The sequence below is a fragment of the Melanotaenia boesemani genome, chromosome 22 (assembly GCF_017639745.1).
Source record: "Melanotaenia boesemani isolate fMelBoe1 chromosome 22, fMelBoe1.pri, whole genome shotgun sequence".
Lineage (NCBI taxonomy): Eukaryota > Metazoa > Chordata > Actinopteri > Atheriniformes > Melanotaeniidae > Melanotaenia > Melanotaenia boesemani.
In genome coordinates this window covers 8,635,268-8,655,730 of record NC_055703.1, presented here as the reverse complement: position 1 = coordinate 8,655,730, position 20,463 = coordinate 8,635,268, and the positions used below count along the sequence as shown (strand labels likewise).

General features: G+C 39.2%; 1 protein-coding gene across 4 annotated transcripts in view; it reads right to left on the bottom strand.

The window, feature by feature from the left end:
* Positions 1 to 20,463, bottom strand: part of ccdc85cb (coiled-coil domain containing 85C, b) — a 45,419-nt gene that overhangs the window by 11,750 nt on the left and 13,206 nt on the right. For 2 of the 4 annotated variants that reach the window (XM_041976243.1, XM_041976244.1), the window contains exons 2-3: positions 3,575 to 3,654; positions 1,864 to 1,905 (exon numbers count right to left, since the gene is read on the bottom strand). In XM_041976243.1, coding sequence (XP_041832177.1) covers positions 1,864 to 1,905; positions 3,575 to 3,654 — 122 coding nt within the window. The remainder of the gene's footprint in view (positions 1 to 1,863; positions 1,906 to 3,574; positions 3,655 to 20,463) is intronic. The other 2 variants (XM_041976245.1, XM_041976246.1) reach the window with 1 other exon arrangement.

Genomic DNA, 20,463 nt, shown 5'->3' with positions numbered 1-20,463 from the left:
CACACACCAATTGTAAGCCATGCATAATGTATGCCTGGATATACACGTGTTGGCCCCATATCTTAAATTATTCAGCCCACCAGACGTCTCAACAAGCCAGAACAAGTGTGTGTCGTTTATGCATCAAAGCACGATGTGGCAGTCATTCACCTGAGATACCTTGTATTAAAACACCGTGCAGTGCAGCTCCAAGGACAGATAGAGGATTTCCAGCCAAGAAAGGCCACATATACAAAAAGCAGGGGCCACCTGTGGTAGTTCATTAGCATAGCATGCCATCAGTATATAAAGAGCCCTGGACACAGAAGCAACACCTCTACAAGAAAATGCAAACCAGTTTGTTTGTTCTTATCCAGTTGACATAGTTTCATAGTCATGATTAAATTATGTGGTAACATGAGACTTGATTTTAATTTTTAAGGAAGATTGATGTGTTTCACCCATGTCTGTGTGGTTTATACAAAACTACAGGGAAAAAATAAGAGTGAAGTAAGTCTCATCTAGATTATCAGGACAGGTGTCAAAAAAGATGTTTAGCTAATAGTACTTAGAATTTTATTTTTAATTATAAAGCATGTAAGGATTTGATACTAAAATAGTTAGATTAGTTAAGAGTTCTAAAGCTTAAAATCCATGGGTTTGTACATTGATGTCAAAAGGTGGATTTTGTTTTATCATTTGGACTAAACAAGGTTAGCTGTTTCATATTTTTATGCTACACTAAAGTAACTGCAAGTGGCTGGTTGATGTAAAATCATATAATCTTCACAAATATCAAATTTGTCTCCATCCACTTCATTAAAAGCTGCCTTTCCAGCCAAAGCATATTAATGTTTTAGTCACAGGAACTTCTTTCCAGGAACCCAAACACTTTTAATTAGTGGAAGTGGAGTTAAAAAAAAAAAAGCTGCGTTTGGACCAAAAGTACCCAGTACTTTCAGTTCTGGGGCCTGATCTAATGGAAAACTAAAAAGGTTCCATAAGACTATATTTTATTATCTTCTAACAGTACTGGAAATCCTGCTAAAATGACATTAAATTAAAATGACATTTCTCAGAGGTGCTGAAAAGTGGAACCTGGCTAGATAGCATTTCCGCTGTTGCAATAAAGCTATAAAAGAGGATGTGTACTTCAGGTGTGTCAGCTTGTAGCAGCATTGTGCCAAGGTGTGTTTTCTTTTATTCATGCTTTAAAGTGGGAGTGATATAGGAAAAAAAACATTTAATTCCTCTGAGTCATAGTTTTGTTCCATTGAATAATTTTCTGCTTACTTTGCCAGAGGTATCAAGAGGTGCGTACATCTACCCTGATGTTGGACTGGGTTTATTTTTATTTATTTTTTTATTACTTTTGTCATTAAAACCAGTCCTCCTTAAAATAAACTGGTTTTATATGTTATACCGAAGAGTACCTGGTCAGTTGCAAATATTAAGATGAAGTTTCATCATGATTTAATGCAATTTTTAAAGTAAATATATTGTATCTCCATCTACAGGGGTGCCATCTTGATAAGAGTAGGCATAGAGAAGGCATTCATTTCACCACAGGTGAATTTTCCTTCTTGGCAAACAAAAATATCAGTTTGTAGATACCAGCAACCCTTCTTTAAGCATTTTTATGCCCCTGATCCATCCAAAAGGCCAGCACAAATTCAACACTATATTGTGAAATATTTTGGAAAAAATTAGAGGTATTAAATTGTACAGTTGTTGCTTTGTTTGTGTCCATGCTCTCTGGAAGAGAAAGTATCAAAGCTCAAAGCTGTGAAAAGTCCCACCACCATCCAGTTAAAGGGAGAAAAAAAGATTCAAACATTTGGCCAGGAGAAGAGTCAACATAATGACAACATTTCAGAAAGTTACCTTATTCGTCTGTATTTGCGATAAGCTATAGCGGCTATAAGCCTAGGGAGAAAAAAACATAACCATGAAGAGTTTGAAAGGTATGAAACCTCTCATTAAAGTTCAGTTATGATGAATCATTTTTCTATGTTCATAGTTATCCAAACCTGAAATCTAAAGCTTTGTCAGATCAGTGTCAACAAGGAATATGAATCAGCTTCACGATAGTGTCATATTATACAATCATATGGAAAATACAGTTTTCAGTTCTTAGGTTTTTCTATCAGGACATAATGAAAAATTGTCTGGTCCTTACCATGTTGTAAAATGAGGTTCATACCCCCTACACTGAACAATGTATGACATATTACACTTTTCGTCAGGTATTTAACAAAAGAAAACTATGTATAGCACATGGCTCAAGGTGTGGACTTTGTATCATTGCAAAACTTGGATTCTTTTCATTTTCAGTAATTCTGTTGTAGATTTAGCAGACCACACATATGACTGGGATCACTGTCCTGTTTCACGACCCACAAGCCCATATCATCACCCTGAGGCATTTGTGCTGCTAAGTAGCGATTTTCATCGCATGTGGTGCTGCAGCAATGTTCTTTTTAAGAAAGGTTTCCCTTGGGGACCTGGCACCACAGTGATGGTATGTTAAAGCTACTCCTGAGACATGAGTCATGCAACTGGTGTGAACACTCTAATAGTTTAATAGTTTCTAAGAGTTTTTACTGACAGATTTTTCTTTGAAAGGACCAGTTGATCTCTTCTTTTTTATTATATTCTGGTATGCAACAACTTAAAACTGAATGAGGGTACAGCCATTTCACACACCTGTATCTCTTGACTCCTGAGACAATGTGGACTCAGGAGCACCTAATTGTAGCTGTTAGGAGCCAATTATAAGGATCATTTCACATCAGTGATTCCAGCCTACTCTGCCTACATGTGAATCAGCAAGGGGATATCTGCAGGAAGAAATAAGACTTAAAATAAAAGAGCTATTTAAACTGTGAAATTCAGCCTCGGCTGACGGTTTGCAGTCTGAATCAAATGAGTGGACTCCCATAAAACCTTTTATATATCTTTACATGAGTTCCCCCCTATAATTAATGATCAATCGATGAATGTTCCAAAATTTTACCTACCTCCCTTTATAGATAATTAGGGTATCCAAGTTAAAGTTTTCTCTAGTGTTAGTGTGTATGAACACACACACACCTGCAGACTGACATGCGACCTCTTGGTGAACCATACTTTAATTCCACCTCCTGCCTCTTACACTCCCACCTCCACTCTCTCAACCCTCCATCCTTCGACTTTGAGGGAAGTCAGTGAGAGGTCGACTTTGGGGTGTAAAAGAAGGGAAAAAAAATCAAATAAAACCTCTTTTGTTCAGTCGCTTGTCACTTAATGTGTTTCCCCTGTTTATTCTCCCCCTTCTCATTTCTCTTTGCTTCCCTGGCTCGCCTCTGAGGCTAACATCACTGCTTGCTAGTGAAGATTACAGACTCTTTATGAATTAAACATGGATAAACACGTTCTCAAGCTAACAAGCAGCCTGTTGTGAGGGGAACATATCCTGTCATCACAGCTGCCTATCACATGTTTTTGGGCAAGTTGTACACAAGGAGTTTAGTCAAGTCGGGTAGTAGTGCCGTAACAGACAGAAAAAAGGGGATTGCACAAAGCTTGGTACATATAGTGCATGCCCAGGTCTCACCTGCGAGAGGAGCTTGTTGTTGTCGTCCTCCAGTATCCGCACTTTCGTCTCCAGCTGTCTGATGTAGTTGGAGGAGGAATCTGGAAGAGAGAGAGAGACAGAAACGAGGGGAGAAGTGATTAGCATTTCAAAGACCTGAGGTGGAAAACAGGCGGGCAAGACCAGTGAGGCAGAAGGACCACATAGGGCTCAAGAGGTTGCTGCGCAACAAGACCTAAAAACTCCAGCTGAAAGAGCGTTCTCCAAATGAGGACTTCAGGGTTATGTCTAAAATTCAAATAAATTCTCTTTTACTGTATGCACCCCAGGAGGGGAACTGCTTTGATCTAAAACAACTTGGATGGATAAGCTTCAGTTGCCAGGTCTGCAACTCACTTTCATTATCCATTAATCAAACTATTATTTTACAATAAGGACCTAATGTTGTTTTTAAATGCAAAATCTTTTTAAAACGTCCTGGAGCCTTGAGTTCTGCAAAGCAGTTTGACATGTGTTGTGCAAAGTCCATGTGAAGAATAAACCTCTAACTTGATGTCAAAGGTCAAACACTCAGGATTCCCACCCAGATCAGCAGTGTGTTGGAATGTCAGTCCTTCCCATACTTGACTGGAGGCCTTTCCCTTGCCTGGTTTTATTTATTTGTTTTATTTGAGTTTTGTCACCAAACACCTGACAAACTGCGAAACTCGGCACCTGATTGCTCCACAGAGATTTCTACAACCGCTGCTGATCTGATAAAGCAGCATTCCATGCTAACCTGAATCAAATTTACCGAGTTCAAACCGGGGACAGGAGCCGTGCAAGGGAGCGAAGGTGCAGCTTGACTCAGTAGGTGGCACAGAGCCTGTTATCTAAAAAGGCGTGTTTAATTTGCGGGGAGATAAAAGCAGAGTTACATGCAGGAAACTGAGCGGGGGTGCGCCGCTGCACACATAGCTTTTATTCTATTTTGTTTTTCTAGGTGAGACCACAGACAGACTGAGAAAGAAGATGGTGATGGGGAGATGCAACAAAGCTGGAGGGGAAGGATGCTGCTGAAAATAAAATGCACAAGAGAAGTCGTCCTTGTAGAGGAAAGAAAATTTGACACTGACCTTAGTGGGTTCATACTTAACCGATCCTAAGCCTGTAATATTCTTTTAATGTACTTGAATAGCACTTTGCAACCAGGGGGCACTACTGTACAGAAATCAAACACCAAAACACACTTCATTTGTCTTTATTTCTGCTATAGGAGCGTACCATGTACAAATGTGGAAGAAAGAGTCAGAAAAAAATACATAAAATACAGCAATGCCTCAACATATGATGGCTTAAAGTTTCATACTAGATTAAATTAATTTTTTCCTTTGTTTTTTTTTTTTTTAATAAGTAAATCCAGCATTATTTCATAAGCACAAAATTGATCCTTCAACTAAAACCTCAGTGGCAGTAACCCCAGTCAGACCCCTTGACTTTTCAGGAGAGTCAGTGCGGACAGCGCTGGTTGGACCGTCAACAGCTGGACAGCTTCAGGAGGAGGTTAGATTGGCCAGAGCTGGTAATCCTCTCTCTCTGCCTTGTGACCCTCTAATCTGTATTCATCTGCTGGCCTGACCTGCAGCCAGACCTCAAGCCGATTAGGATAAAGGTTCCTATGCCTTTAGTCATCGCCAGCACATTCAAACAACAAAGAAAGATGAATCCACGAGAGGGAGGAGGGCCAGTGAAAATTCTTTGCGTTTTTTCTCCTCTTTGGTTACAGCAACATATTTCTTTAAATTATTTATAGAGATAAAAACCTACACTCTTAACCTTGGTTTATTTTAAAAATGGATACAAATGAAAATTAATATAAGCAATCAAAGCTAAATGTACATCTTTCAGTTTGAAGCTGGAAAGGTTTCTGTGTGGGTTTTGCATGCCCCCCCCTTCTGTTTCTTGCAAAGGGCAAAGACATGCATGTTAGGTCAAACTGGTTGTAGGGATGAGTGATATGTTTGATGCACTGCCCTTAAATATTTACAGATCTGCAGTGGGAACATGGAAACATGTGAGGTGTTCAAGAGTCTTCGACACATTGCATGCAGACAACTTGCAGAACTGCAAGGATCTGCAGCTGTCACCCACTCCTTAACACCCAGCTCCAGAGAGCTGTCCTGGGAGGGAGAATGATTGGGCAATTAAACTGTTGCCTGGCTCCCCTGCCACTCCTCCACCCTTTTATCCCCGACATCCCCCTGGCTTCACATCTTGCTTAAAGAAGCTGGAGTAGAAGCTATGGATCATACAGGGATTGCATTGCTGAGCAAAAAAAAAAAAAAAAAAATAATGACCCTGCAAAACTTTGTTCTGCTCTTTTATGTGTTACATTAGATGGAAAGATCATTTTTTTTTTGGTCTTGTTTATCCTCAATACCTTCTTATGAAATGCTAAAAGGAGGACAAGTTGTTTTTATAAATGAGAAGCAAAAGATGACCAACTCAGCAGTAATCAATTTACAGACTGGGAGAATCCTTTTTTCAATGTGGGTTATTTTTTTCTCTGTGTAAGTGTTGATTTAAACACCATTCATCTTTTTTTTGGGGGGGGTGTATAGGACAAAAGGTGACGCAGACAGTGGCGCGAGTCCGTCCGCCTGTCGGCACGTCACTCTGCATCGCATCAGTCCACTTTGACCCACTTCTAGCAGCCACTCCCTCCTTAACTCTGCCCCGCTACTCATTTCCTTCCATTTTCTCTATTTGACTACAGTCCCTTACTGTAACTTGCTCCATCCATTGTGGCTCTCCAGCCCTTTTTAAAGGCACAGCATTTTGGGAGAGTGGCCTGCAGGATAAGAAGCCCACTTAGGGATGAGAAAGAGAGAAAAACGCAAAAGTTAAGAATGGAAGCCCAGCTCCAAACACAGGGAGTGATCCTTTTAAAAAAGGTCCCGACCTCTACAGGCCCTCCTTTGTTTACTGGGTGGAGGGGGAAGAGAAAAAAGAAAAATCTCATCACCATCTGTCCATAACAGCTAATCTGGCTTCTTCTGCCCAACAGCAAACCCACTTACTCAAGATAGTTTTAGTGTCCTTCGAACTGGAGCTCAGTTCCCCACCCCAAACACGTATAAAAACTAAAAATAAAATTACATCATACTGTGGGAGATGTGCAGCTTTGTCATGATTAAAAAGTTATTCCTCATAACTGCAAAAACTGGAAAAAAAAATCTGAAACCTAAATGTTTTTCTCTAACATCTATGATGTAATATTAAGAAAACAGGAATTTTATTACACTTACTTCAATAAGATTTTCAAGAACAAAAATAATTTTAAAACTATTTATATAGCATTCTATATAGAAAATGACTTAAAACAAAAGCATTATATAATATATAATTTTAGGAACATCCTAATTAATAATAAATAAAATAAAGAGTATAAATTTGATGAGAGGAAGGAGGTTGCAAACACAGTCTTACTTTGAACAATGTCATTACAAATGATGTCACATTCAATACCGAAACAATATATAAAACAGAAGAGTTGCACAAAATTTAATGTTATATCCAACATTTTGTAATTCAAATCAATTGCCAGTGCAGATATACTGTTAGATCACGACTCTTCTTTATACACTTCTACATTTACTGTGATTGTCCAAACTTGGAAATAAAAAAAAATAAATAAAAAGTTTTTTTCTTTTAGTTAAAAATGAAGACTTTATCCCACTTCCTCAAGCTCTGCATCATTGCTAAAATTAACAACTAAACCAAATTTAACTTTACCCACATTTTGGCTAATGATATGTTTTATAGGAGTATTTATTGGCTAAAGTTATGTCTGCTCTTCCAAAGGCCTTTAAAGTAATTTTAAATCCTGCCTGGTTTACATCATGTTTAGCAGCTTGCACATTCCGAGCATTGCAGGATGTCACTAATACGTATATGAATATTTACAACAAGTATCTCAAACTCCGGCTCAGGTGTGTTGAGGCCAGGAAACATTTAAAACCTGCGGGACAGTGGCCCTTGAGAATCTGAGTTTGAGATCCCTGTTTTGCAGAATTGGCGCTTCAAAGCATTACAGTTACAACTTTTTTTGCAGAGCTTTTAAATGCATGTCAACAATCTTATAAATACGTGGAACAACTTAAAGTGGGGGCTCTTTTAGCCTCTTTCTGATGAAATTAGTTATTTTTGCATATCACCTATGCATAGCTTCATCTCAGATGGCTATGTGTTGTTTGCCGGAATGAATAAAAGGTTAAGGACCAGTAATCTGGTACATACAAGAGGATATATTGTAATACTTTTCATTTAGATTTTATTTGTACAAATACATTTTTTTCTACTAATCTGCAGCACTCTATTTGTACATTTTCAGTGACAGAGGGAGAATGTCTACAATATTAAAGTTATTTATAGTCAGCCTTATGTCATGAACGCAGTTAAATTTTTGAAGTGCAGGTGGAAGAGTCTCATTTAATCAGCAGTTTGCATTTCCAATTCTACACAAATTCTTTCTCAAATCACGCCTGTTTGGACATCTGCTTCAAATCCCAATATCAAACACTGGGTGGGACAAAGTTTACTGGAGGTCATGGTCTTTTAAAAGCAAATTCAAGAGCCCAGACAGCATGGAGTCAGGTGTGCTAATAAAAGGGAGCTGAAAGAATTGGTCTGAATGTTCATTTTAGTGTGAATGTACATGTGTGCATTAAAATTGGGAATTAATTTGATGCTGAAGGGGGAATGTTACAAAACCAGCCTCCACCCTGTTGACTACAAGGTCTTTGCGACATCAAAGCAGCTTTTGTAAAAACTATAGTTAAAAAGGACCAAGCTTTGGAATCCCCTTACGTTTTCGAGTCAGATCCCAAGGCTGTTTAGAAGCCTGCAGTGCAATGAAATCATTCTGCTTTTATTATTCCTGGCTCGGCTCTGTCTTTCCTCTCCTATTCACAGCTGCATCTCAGTGTTTTAGCACAGAGACATGGATATTCTCTAAGTGATGTGTGTATGTGTGTGCCGTATGAAGAAATGTGTATGCGCGGCATTTGTAAGACAGGGAGAGTGTGTGGGTTGCATGGGTGTTTAAGCTGACAGTGTGAGTTCATGTGGGAGGGAGGAAAAATGAACGAGAGAGTTTGTGGGAGAAAGGGGATTTTTAAACCCATCTGTGATTGCACTGCATGTGTGGATGTGTGTTCAAGGCGGGACGAGGTTGGGTCAATTACCTCAAGATGTTGAAGAAAGGGCTCAAACAGTCCAAGCTCTCTCCTTTTTCGCCTTTGTCTGCGCCAACACCCAATTCAAAGTACGGTGAACTCCATGAAGTGCTTATAGAAAGTCAGTTTATCATACCGAAACATATCCAGCAAACCAGCAACGTCCAAAATATCGTTCTGGAACTGACTGGATTCATGCTGGGATGTAGAATTTAAATGAAGCCCATGTTTAAAAAAAATGGAAAAGGAAGAAAAGCTAAAAAAGGGGAAGAGAGCAACAAAAGGAGGCGCCACAGCCTCTAGCCTGAAGTTGATGGCAGTCAAGTGAACAGTGATAAGAAAATAAGTCTCACTGGGATATAACATTTAATAATATGATTAATTCTAATCAAGTGATTATTACTACAGTTATCACATTCTCACACTAATGCAAAAAAAAATAGTGTTAACGTACTGTACTGATCCTCTGTATTCCTGAATTCTTTTCTATTATCTTTGATTCAGTGAGTTTACGTATCACAGGACATTCAGCCTGTGAAATTAAATGCAAACTGAGTACAAAACCAACAACTGAGTTGATTAGACAATAGATTATGTTCAGCAAAGTAGGGTGAAAACCACAAAATAATATAAACTGCCACCACTAACCATGGAAGGGTCTTTACTGCAGCCTAGCTTGAAACTATTTATACTATCTGGACCAACTCTGCAGTGACAAAGAGGGAACAATGGCTTAACTTTGTTATTAAAGGATTTTCTGAGTACTAACAGCATTTATTTCAACGTAGCTTGACAGGAAAGGGGTCAGAGAGAAGCGGCTGACATGCAGCAAGAGCTTTAGGCTGCATTTAAGAGCTTCCGCCAACTGGTCTGCACAACCAGTTGAGCTATCTAGCAGTGCTATTGTGTGGTATGTGGTGTGTGTGTGATGATTAATGACTGGACTGAATACTAATGGTGCACACTTTAAACTGGCTCCTGTTGATGCCTGTGTTTGGTTCCATCAGCTCGACCATGCTGAGATGAACTGTGCTTTGTGAAATGTGATGCTGAGCTTGCTTATGTGTGATGGACATGTAATGTTCAGAGAAGAGAGCAGTCCGGGTAGCAATATGAGTGGGAAACTTTCTTATGAAATTTTCTCATGTTTATATTCAGGGAGTTAAGTAAGTAAGATCCCTGCATAAAGAACTATTCTTATACCTAAAATCCTTTTATTTGTTGTTTAGGCCATGCTTACCCTCTTTAAGATCCTTTCAGCCATTAAAAGGACTGAAAAATGACAGACATAATCACCTATTATAAAAAAGTAATAAAATGAGACAATAATGTTTATTCAGCTACTCAAAGTTTAGACCCTAGTGTTCACAAAACAAGACTAAAAGTGTGCTTAAGTGCAAACATTAATGTTTAGACATGATTTTGTTGCTGAAGGTGATCAGTGGCACCTGTGTGTGAATTGTTAGCATGGAGTTATCCTCTGTCAAATATGTTGTTTTTCTCTGTTATACTGCAGTTGGGATTTGAAAGGACTTCCTTGAGAGTAGTTGAAAAGAGGGAGCCACAGTTGTGTTGTGGTCTGTTTTTTTGTTGTTGTTGTTGTTTTTTTCCCCATTGGCTGGCCATAACAGGGTTAGGGTTAGTAATCTAATCGGCTCTGTTTCTGAGCTGGAGCCAGGCTGTGATCTGCAGAGTAGGACTACAAATCACAAGTTTGATCAGAATATGATACGTTGATTCAATGGATAGCAATTCACTGTTTGCCAATATCACAAATTCTGGTACAGTACATTTTTAATTGGGTCAGGATCCAGTCATATGAGACAATATCACATTCTGATTTAACACAATCACTTCCATTCACATCACATTACAAAAAACTACTAAAATATAAATTTTAGAAAAGAAAATGTAGATATTTATACATGTTCTTTCTTCGAAATGATCACTTTATCGATGTTTGATTGTTTAATCACAGATGTATTGATGTATTGTTACTGCAGAGTTCTCTCATATTCACTTCACTTCTCATAACATAAAACTGTACATTGCGTGGAGCATCTGGAAAACTGCGACAAAGGTTGGTTTTTCCAGTTCAACTGAACTCACTAACCCCCACTGTCTGCACATGTCCTTGTTACAGTAAGAGTTTATTGCAGAGCCTTTAATTACAGCTTCAACTTGGCTAAATCAACAACTGAACAGAGATCTTTTATTGGCTATAACAACCTAATAGATGATGTCAGGCAGTAGGTAGATACAGTTCACTAAAATATGGAAGCACATTTATAAGGTTCCCATTTGAACCTGAGGTTGATAAATCTTGACTAATGAACAAGTCTTTTAGTTTGTATTTTCTGTATAATCTGCAATAGTTTTCTGCTCTAAAAACAAAAGTAGGGAACAGTTTTGTGTCTCAGTTAACATGCTGCAAAGTGCCAGTAAACAGAAAAGAAATCAATATTTGCCAAGGTATCCATGTTCATTTTATGTACATGTATGCATGCGTGCACTTGGCCAGTTAATGCATGCTTCCTCTGCTTGGCTGCGCAGCGATCGGTCAAGGCCAGGGCAAGCTGGGCCAGAGTGACAGAGAGGAACAAGTTAAGTGGGCACCCATGCTGCATTAATGAAGGGGATGGCAGAACCCAGCAACCCAAGCACGTAAACCGCAGGCCCTTGGAAGGGCTTCAAAGGCTAGCCTGGCTCATCAGCTGGCAAGGAACTAACCTCATCTGACAAGACATGGCACCCACTCTGAAGGAGAGAGAGAGCTTCACCTCCCCACACACTCTCCGTTATGTGTGTGTACATGGGTGAGTACATTCTGGGACAAACAAGGCATGTTTTTTCATGTGCATGAGAATGTGAAAGTGTGCATCTTTTGCGTGTGTTACTTTCTGCTTGAAGAGATGCAACCCATGCCGAGTGATCAGTGTGAAAGTTAAGTGCCAAACAGGTTACGGTTTATAAGCACAGCTGATTTTACATAAACTACTCTTCAACGTTACCCAGATGAAATCAGTTTTTTAAAATCATCAACAAGAAAACTCAAGCTGGACTGTTTTAACTACCAAAAGTTGGCTGTGGTTTTGACTAAACTAAACTACTAGGAGATTTGCACCTCAAGGAGTTTAAGCTTCATACATATTTCATACGCTCTGGTGTATCATATGAATATCATATCCCTCTGATGCCCTGTGCAGTCACACAGAAGAGAAGACAGCTGATTGGCCGCAACGACACCTTGGACCTTGACCTCTGCCATATACAAACACTGAACATGCAAGCTATTAAGGAGTAAAACAATGTGAGGAGGTTCCTTTAGCTTTTTTGGCTAATATTTAAACTTTTAAATCAGCTTTTGATTTTTTAATGCTGTAGGACAAGAGGTCTTCATACAGTCACAGTGAAAAAAAAAAATAAAATTAGGTCAGTTTAAAAAGTAAATAGATTAATAAATAAATAATCTAATACGTCTTATAATTTGATATAAAATAACTACAGAATCGCTGCTCACTTGTTTCATGCTCGACACATCCAAGTCTGATTTCCTCTCATATTACCCAGCATAAATCAATTTCACTACATGGGTAACGGAAAGCGAAGCTGACAGGGAATAATTACAGACTTAATCTAATTACCCACAATAATCACATCATGTGTGTGTAATCATGACGTTTAGGTCAGGTGGGGCTATTTACCGAATCAGAGGGTTGTTAACATCTGCTGTGTGGAAATTGAGAACCAATTTAAACATCCACCTATCGATCGCTCTGGAGACATAAGGGAGAAAACCCTTGTTTATTTACAGATATTCCAGCAGACCGTCACACACCAATCAGGCCTCACGCATCCTGCCCAACAAACCGATGCACATCTCTGCTGTCTCCTTCGCTCGACATCATCACCGTCCCTGAGTGAGTGGAGGTCTTTGCATGCCTGCAGGCCTGCACGGCAGGCTGGAAATATGCTGGAATATGCGTGAAGTTCATGTGTGTGTGTTAAAGTGTGGATGAGTTAAGTTAACTTGTTTGGTGATGGGGGCGTTTGCAGTGCTTGAGTACAAACCATTTACAGAGTAGACCCACAGCTTGTTCCATATATGATCGGGCTACTTGAGAGGCTACTGCCACATGCCCTTAATCTTTTGATTAGGCTGTAAGAACAGCAATCAGGCAGCCGTTTTGGTTTAATCCAATGAAATCAAAGCTGTGAGCTTATATTTGGTCCATACTTTTAATTACAGTGCAGGGTATTCACAAGACAAAACAGGGAAGGATTAGTGACGTTTGGAGACGGATTAACTTTGGGCTATTGTTTGTCGACAGAATGTTATGCTGCAATTTTTGAACCCGCCCTTGCAGAGACTACAGGTTATATAATTTTTTCCATTTCTTTACTTTGACCAACCTTCTTTTATCTTAACCAGAGGATGCTTGAGCTTCATTTTGTTCATACTCTATGCAATGTTGTTCTAATGCAATGAGTCTGAGAGGGACTCTTCTTATGACCCACGCATTTAAAACTGCATGACTCAGGTACTGATGCCATTATTGATCATATTAGTCCTTTTAACTGTCAGAAAAATCATGACGGGATTAGAATTATTACGATTATTATGTATTAATTCATTTCACAACACTATAGAGTCATTTTCACACTTAAAATAGTTCTTTAACATTAATTTATTTCAATCGTTAGCAGGAAAGCTAGTATTTGAAATATAAACGATCCCTTAACAGTGAAAATAAATACGGTTACTTCTACAGGTCATCGCAAATTGATAACCAAAAAAAGAAGGCATCAAACCCACACTGAGTCAATCACATTTGAACAGTAAAATTATCTCTCGAAAATTATTTTTTTCTTCTTTCTTTTTTTCCATAACATATAACCCAGCGTAACTCCTGTCAGATCTACACCACCCTCTAAATTACCAGTGCAGGTTGTGTCCTTCCAGATGCAGATACCTGTTGCCGGTGTGTAGGACTAACAGACTAAAAGATTAATTCATTCCTGCTACAATTAAGTTTTTAAATGACATATAGGATGTGTTTGTTGTTTCTATAATACATGTTCTACTGGCTGTAAAACTGATTGTACCCAGGGAATAATAAAGGTTCTAAAAATTGAACTCATCTTGTTTCACTGCAAGTCAACCGCGAGTTGTGCACAATTACAAAATTCAGTGACAAGATAACATACATTTTCAGTGTTCGGTCAGGTAAACATTACTTTGTCGCACAAAGCTGAGTTGTTATCCTGCAGGCGGTAAAATATACAGATTTCCCTTTTTACTGTTTTTATAGCAAGCTATCCTCCACAATGACACCTTGGTCCTTTGTTTCTGTAAAAAAATTTAAATCAGACAAGGAAAACTTAAGCCATTTGGTTTGGCGATTTTAAGGGATCTTTACGATGGATGTTAATACTGCAGTAAATCATGAAATCAAGCAATCGTGACATCTCTAGCGACAGATTATAAATAACTTGACAGATTCAAGTATAGGATGCTATCTTCTTCTCAGTCAGTCAGATTAGTATTTTCTGCTTGCAGAAGCGGGAGGTTGAATTATTTAGTGTCTGCACGATTCTTTCCATCTCTAAATATTCAGTATCCTACACCTGTTTAAATGAGATTTTCGCACAAATTATTAATATGTACTTGTTGACCTAAATGATATTTTTTGAAACAGCATTGGGACAATAAGAAAAACTATATAACATGCCTTTAGATAACAGACTGTGCCAGCGTGATACCCCACAATATGCATGACAAGCTTTGCAGAAGAGGCTTACGAGATGGTTGGCTTTATCTCACAACAAGCCCCAAACCACCGTAGTGTGTAAACAAAGACCAGAGGGCATTGTGGGTAGAGAACGTCCTCCTAGAGCCCACGGCCCTCTTTAACCTCATTCCTCTTCTTCTGTTACCACGGTTTCGCCACCACAGACCCCCACAGCAACCTCATTTGCATAAATCTGCATTCCTTTTAAAGCTAGTCTGACTGCTGAGCTGGCAAAGGTTGTGCTTATGTAAGCAGTCTAACAGCAAGCAGTTAGATGGTAAATACAGAGTACTTTCCTCCCATAAGTACAACTCTGAAGCCTCTTTATTATCGGCCTCTGAAAAATCCCCATCTCTTCTTCAGGCTGATGCAATCTGCAAACCAGGTCTCCTTATTTAAATCCTGTGAAAACAACCTTTTTCTTTCCAATGACATCATGTAAATCCAAGAGAACTGGAGGGCAGACAAGAGTCAACTTGTGGCTCTGCTACTTTTTTATTATTGAAGCGATGACAGAAGGCATCTCTAAACAGAGCATTACCACCGCAAAAAGGAGAAAAAAATAAAAAAAATACTACAAAACAATAAAATGTTCTGATTGAGATTTGCAGGCACAAGGATAGGTCTCTCATATGAAGGTGCTTAAGCTTTGCCAACTATTAACCAAAACTGTTGCAATGGTAAAGGGCAACAAGCACAGTCACTGCTGCAATAAGATATGAGTCCGGATACAGTTATTTCATCCTGAACGCAGCAAGAATTGTATAAATAATAGGCTCTGCAGCCTTTCACTCACTCTGACAACAGCATACTAAAAGTAAAATATGACGGTACTTACACTTTGTAATCACCAGAAAAAGTGAGGCCATTAGAAAGGAAGGACTGCGAGAAGTTATGCAGACAACAAAAAGAGAAAGGTTAAATAACCTAAAGAATTTTATTGCATTCTGTTATGAATGGAACTGGCTACACCTAAGAGAAAACCACAGCCTGCCAGGACCCATTAGCCATGCCACTGACTTTATCCCTCCAATGATTTTCAGTGTAACTCAAAATCTTTTGACCTAGTACTGTAAAGTGACCTCTGTCCACATTTTTTTTTTTTTTTAATTCCTTCAGGACAGAATATCCTGACACAAATCCAAACAGGGACATGTTACCAATACATACAATCAGAGGCTATTTTTAAACTCAGATCCTTGCAAGAAGCAGCAGCAAGATAACATTTTAATCTTTGAAGCTTAAGCCATATGCAGCTTTAGGGAAAAAAAAAAACTAAGTGTTGCTGTGTATGTTTGTGCTCATAAAAGGTAAAGTCAAAGGATTGAATCTTCAGGGAGAAGCAGAGTCAAGTGAGTATAAATCCCAGCGACCTTTAACTAAGAAAAGCTTACAAGGTCTGACAAGCAAACATTTGGCTACGCTCTTGGTTATTTTTGTCGCCTGCTGGGCTGACAGACAGGCAGCAAAGGGGGATGTGTCTTCTTCACACATCTGTTTGATGGGAGCTGCCAGACATTCCCAAGGTGTCTAATCTTGTCTAATTGTTTCCAGTTTAAATTTGACCTGGGGGACACAGTGTCCTTCAAAGGGGTCCAGTTGTGTCCATCATTGCTTATTTTGATGTCAGCACAGCACCGTATCCATCTACATACTGGCACTTGAGGTGTATTGGACTCCTGCAATCTTCAACTTGAACAGTAGGTGTCACTACTCAGAAACCAGTGCAGTGACAACACTGGTAGGAGTTGTAGAGGAAGTGCATCATTTATAGCAGGAGTGCCCAAGTTCAGTCCTCGAGATCTACCATCCTGCAACTTTTAGATGCAAACCTTCTCCAACTCTCTTAAATCAGATGTCATTTGCATGTGATTCAGCTCTGCAGAGGCCTGTTAACGAGCCAGTCATTTGATTTGGGTGTGTTGGAGAAGGGTTGCATCAAAAAGTTGCAGGATGGTAGATCTCGAGGACCGGACTTGGGCACCCCTGATTTATAGACATGAATAACTACACAGTTTGTTTGTCTAACATTTCAATGGACTGTACAGATATTTGTAGGGACAAACCTGATAGCTCTCTCTTCCCTCCAGCTCTTCTCTTTTTTTAAATGAATCATTCAGAGTTTTAAACCAGTTACAAACATCATCAGGTTTTAGCTTTTCCACCTTAAAAACAGCAAATAATTAATTCTTTAAGGTTGGAAATCTACTAAACCACCTCCTGTGTCTCAAAATCAAATACTGAAGACAACACGAGTAGAAAATATTTTAACCCGTCAGGGGCCCCTTTATCTCACTTTATGAGAATATACTTGTTTTTAAATCTCACATTTGCATATACAGCCAGATCAGTCATGTCTCCAGGTTGTGAACTGTTCACATACTAAGCTTGTTACTGGAGGGTTACATGAGGGGGAACATTAGAGAACTCAGAACAGACATAGTTGCCATATTTGTGGGGTGAAAACCAAACGATAAACATGGCAACAATACAAAAGGTTAGCATTTGGTTAACCTCAGTAACAATGTGTAACAGTAACGGTATCATAGATGTTAAGTAAGGCCCCTAAACAAAGCATTCACTCCCACTTGTTTAATAAATTTTTACCATTGTTGACCCTGTGGCCTTAAACCTGGTGACATTGCTGGTCCATTCACTGCTCCTAACTTCTGAGGACAAACACAAATGTCACTATAAACAAACAGTCGCAAAATACATAAAGGCAGCCATGATAAACACGCACACCTATAATTAAAAGCAAATATGATTTAAACAAGGGATCACTAAATTGTGGGAAACCATTTAATTTGAATCAGGTGTGTTGCAGCAGGGAAACATCTAAAACCTGCGGGACACTGGCCCAAGAGGTCCGGAGTTCTTGATCCCTGACCTGAGCCTTACTCTTCAATCGTGGGTGAATAGATACTTATTACATTTATTTATTTATTTAATAAATGTATAACTACACTGTTTATTTGAGGCATCATCAGGTCTTTTATAAGAATTCTGAGATTTTTCAGGGACAAATTAAATGTTCCTTGTCCTTTTGAGTTGTCTTTTTTTTCCATTAGATTGCAAAATTTGTCATATGTTTTGTCTATCACCAGTGGCAGTGCATGGCAGCAGTCTTACTTCACAGTTTGGCAGTGCATTTTGCAGTTTTGCATTTATTCATGGCAGAAACCTTTAAAGACAGCAGTCATTAGATTGATAAGGCAGGCTTCTGATTCTGTCCCATCAGAAGATGCATCAAACCAAAGTGCCTGTGTAACCACCCTGCTGTGTACATGATAGCCATGCATCATAAAGTGAGAAAGCGTGACTTGAAGACCAACCGATGGGGTGCAAGGGAGGTCTTCTACAATAAAATTACTAGTTGATGAGTTTCCATTAGACTTTATGAGGTATTTATATGTGTGTGTGTCTACGTGTGTGTGTGCCTCCACTTGTGTGCAGATAGTCCCACTGTATTTTTTATCAGGCTGATTCAGGGCAGTTTTACCATCTGGCTATAAAACCCTGGTCTCACTTGCTAATGGAATTTGTTCCTCTGTGTCTCCCCTTGCTATACATATATGTGTGTGAGTGTGTGTGTGGTATGTTTTTGCCTCCTGTACAAGTAACACTAATAAACCTAATGGCTATAAAGTCAGACACAGGGGTTTAGGCCTATTAAAAGGATGGAAAGCCTCAGTACAACAGTGGCACTTATGCAATTGGGACCTTATGATACTGTTGTATAATGTGTCATAACATTTTAAAGTCTCCCTATCTGCTGGGCAACAGTATTTATATATTGTCATGATGAGCATAATACCCTAGATTTTAAAATTGGGTGGCAGCATTAGTCATAAATGTCACTGTTGCCAAAAGGCTGCAAACAGGGTTGATGTTTGGAACAACAAGGCTTGATGAAGCCATTCATTTGCTGCAATAAGTGTTTACTGGCATAGTTAATCACTGTCACGTGTTTGGAGCAGGATTTAGCTGAGTTGCTGCTGGTTTTATTGATTGTGAACCTTCTGGATTGCTCTCACTCACTCACACACACATCCTGTGTGGATTTGTCTGCACCAAATTATCTCTTCGCCTTTTTGAACTTCCTCTTTTGTGTTGTAAATAAATTTGACCAGGTCATTTTGGGGGTTCCTAAGTATTCATAACAGGGTTGCACTATGCATGACGCACACCACACAAAACATCTCATAAAAAGTATATTTTTGATGTTTAAGCTGGGTGAATACAAATGTTTCTATGCCCAATGTGATACAACATAAAAGTGTCATCATGAACGACTACAGCACAAAATTGTGCTTCTGTTATTTTTACCCACCAGACCTTTGTACCCATTTGCCTTGAAGCTGTTGGACCATCTTCTAACAGTCAACCAGCATTACTTTTATCACCGCCGTTGCCTTTAGAAAAATAGCGCCAGACATGAGTCAACACCGAGACTAACTTTATCCTGACCAGCACAGTTGGGTCAGACACTACTTGGCCTCCATTGTCGTTTGTGGATCCAGCTGTCCTTTGGAAGCCTCTGTGTCAGCTCACATTAGCAGTGAGTGACAAAGATCAGACAGTGGTGACCAGGTGGTCCCTCTGACTAAGTGGGTCTAAGCAACAAACAGTGAAAAGCAGGGTGGTAAACAGTAAATCATTAACGGAATCAGTGGAGGATGCTTCCGTCAATTAATTGTGACAAAGTGGGAAAAAAAAAGAATAGGATGGACATATTCCAAATAACGCAAATTCTTATGTGTTTATTTACATTTCTATACTTTTACAAAGGATGGAAATAAGCCAGGTCTGACTGGATTCAAGTAAACCTTGATCCCTCCTTTGTAAATGGAGGGTTATCAAACCTCTAATCATCTTACTGTAAAAGCTCTGGATTAGTAAGCAGGAACATATGCTAGCTTTTTGTCCTTTAGAGAATTCTCTCAGACTCCATCTCTGTTTAAAAATTCCATGTTTTGAGTGGGAGGAGGCCTTTTTGTGTGGAGCGCTGCAGTTCTTCCTGAGCTGAATGTGTTCAGGTTCCCTCTCACAATGTAAAGATATGCGGGCTGGGGTAAGTGGCAACTGTAAATTGCGTGTAGGTGTGAATTTGTTGCTCTTCCAGGCCATGTAACACCCCTATGATAGACTGGCAGCCTGGCTGGGGTGGAAAGCCTATCACTCAGTGGGTTCTGGGAAAGGTTCCAGCATCTTTGAAAGCATGTGCAGGATAAAAAGTGGAGAGTGATGCATGTGTTGTTTTGTTTTAATCTGAGTGGTGTCAGCAAAGTAACCAAAAACAAAAAGTTTGGCTCATAAGAACACAATAATGACTCATTTAAATGAAGGAGCATATGCTTATCTGGGTATATATAATTTTCAAAATAACTAAATAAATAAATCTCTAACTTGACCCATCTTTCACCTTTTTCTCTCCACATGTAGAATCCCATGAGGCAGTTCAGCAAAAGGGATTATTCACAGACACCGACATACACAACCCACCCAATGTTTTCCCTGCAACATATTGACAATATGCTGCACCCACTGCACCTTTCGTGTCCAAGTTTCTGTCAGCACACACTCCTCTTTTTGACATTCCCCAGAAATTTAAAGGCTCAGAGAGGTCCCACCCAAGAGCCATTAACATCTGTAGCCTTGCAACAGTCACAATTTTATACAAAATATTTCACAGTCACTCATAATTCACAGGAAAAAACTGTAAACAAGTCAACTCCAGACCACCACTGACATGTTTGATGGCAGCATAGCATTTATGAAGCTGGAAACGCTCCAAGCTGCAGCAGTGGTGAAATACACTTATTCTGGCATTGTGCCGTGTTTGATGGATGACTGGAAACCAGACAGGGCGTGTATATTACTGGAATCTCAAATATCGGAT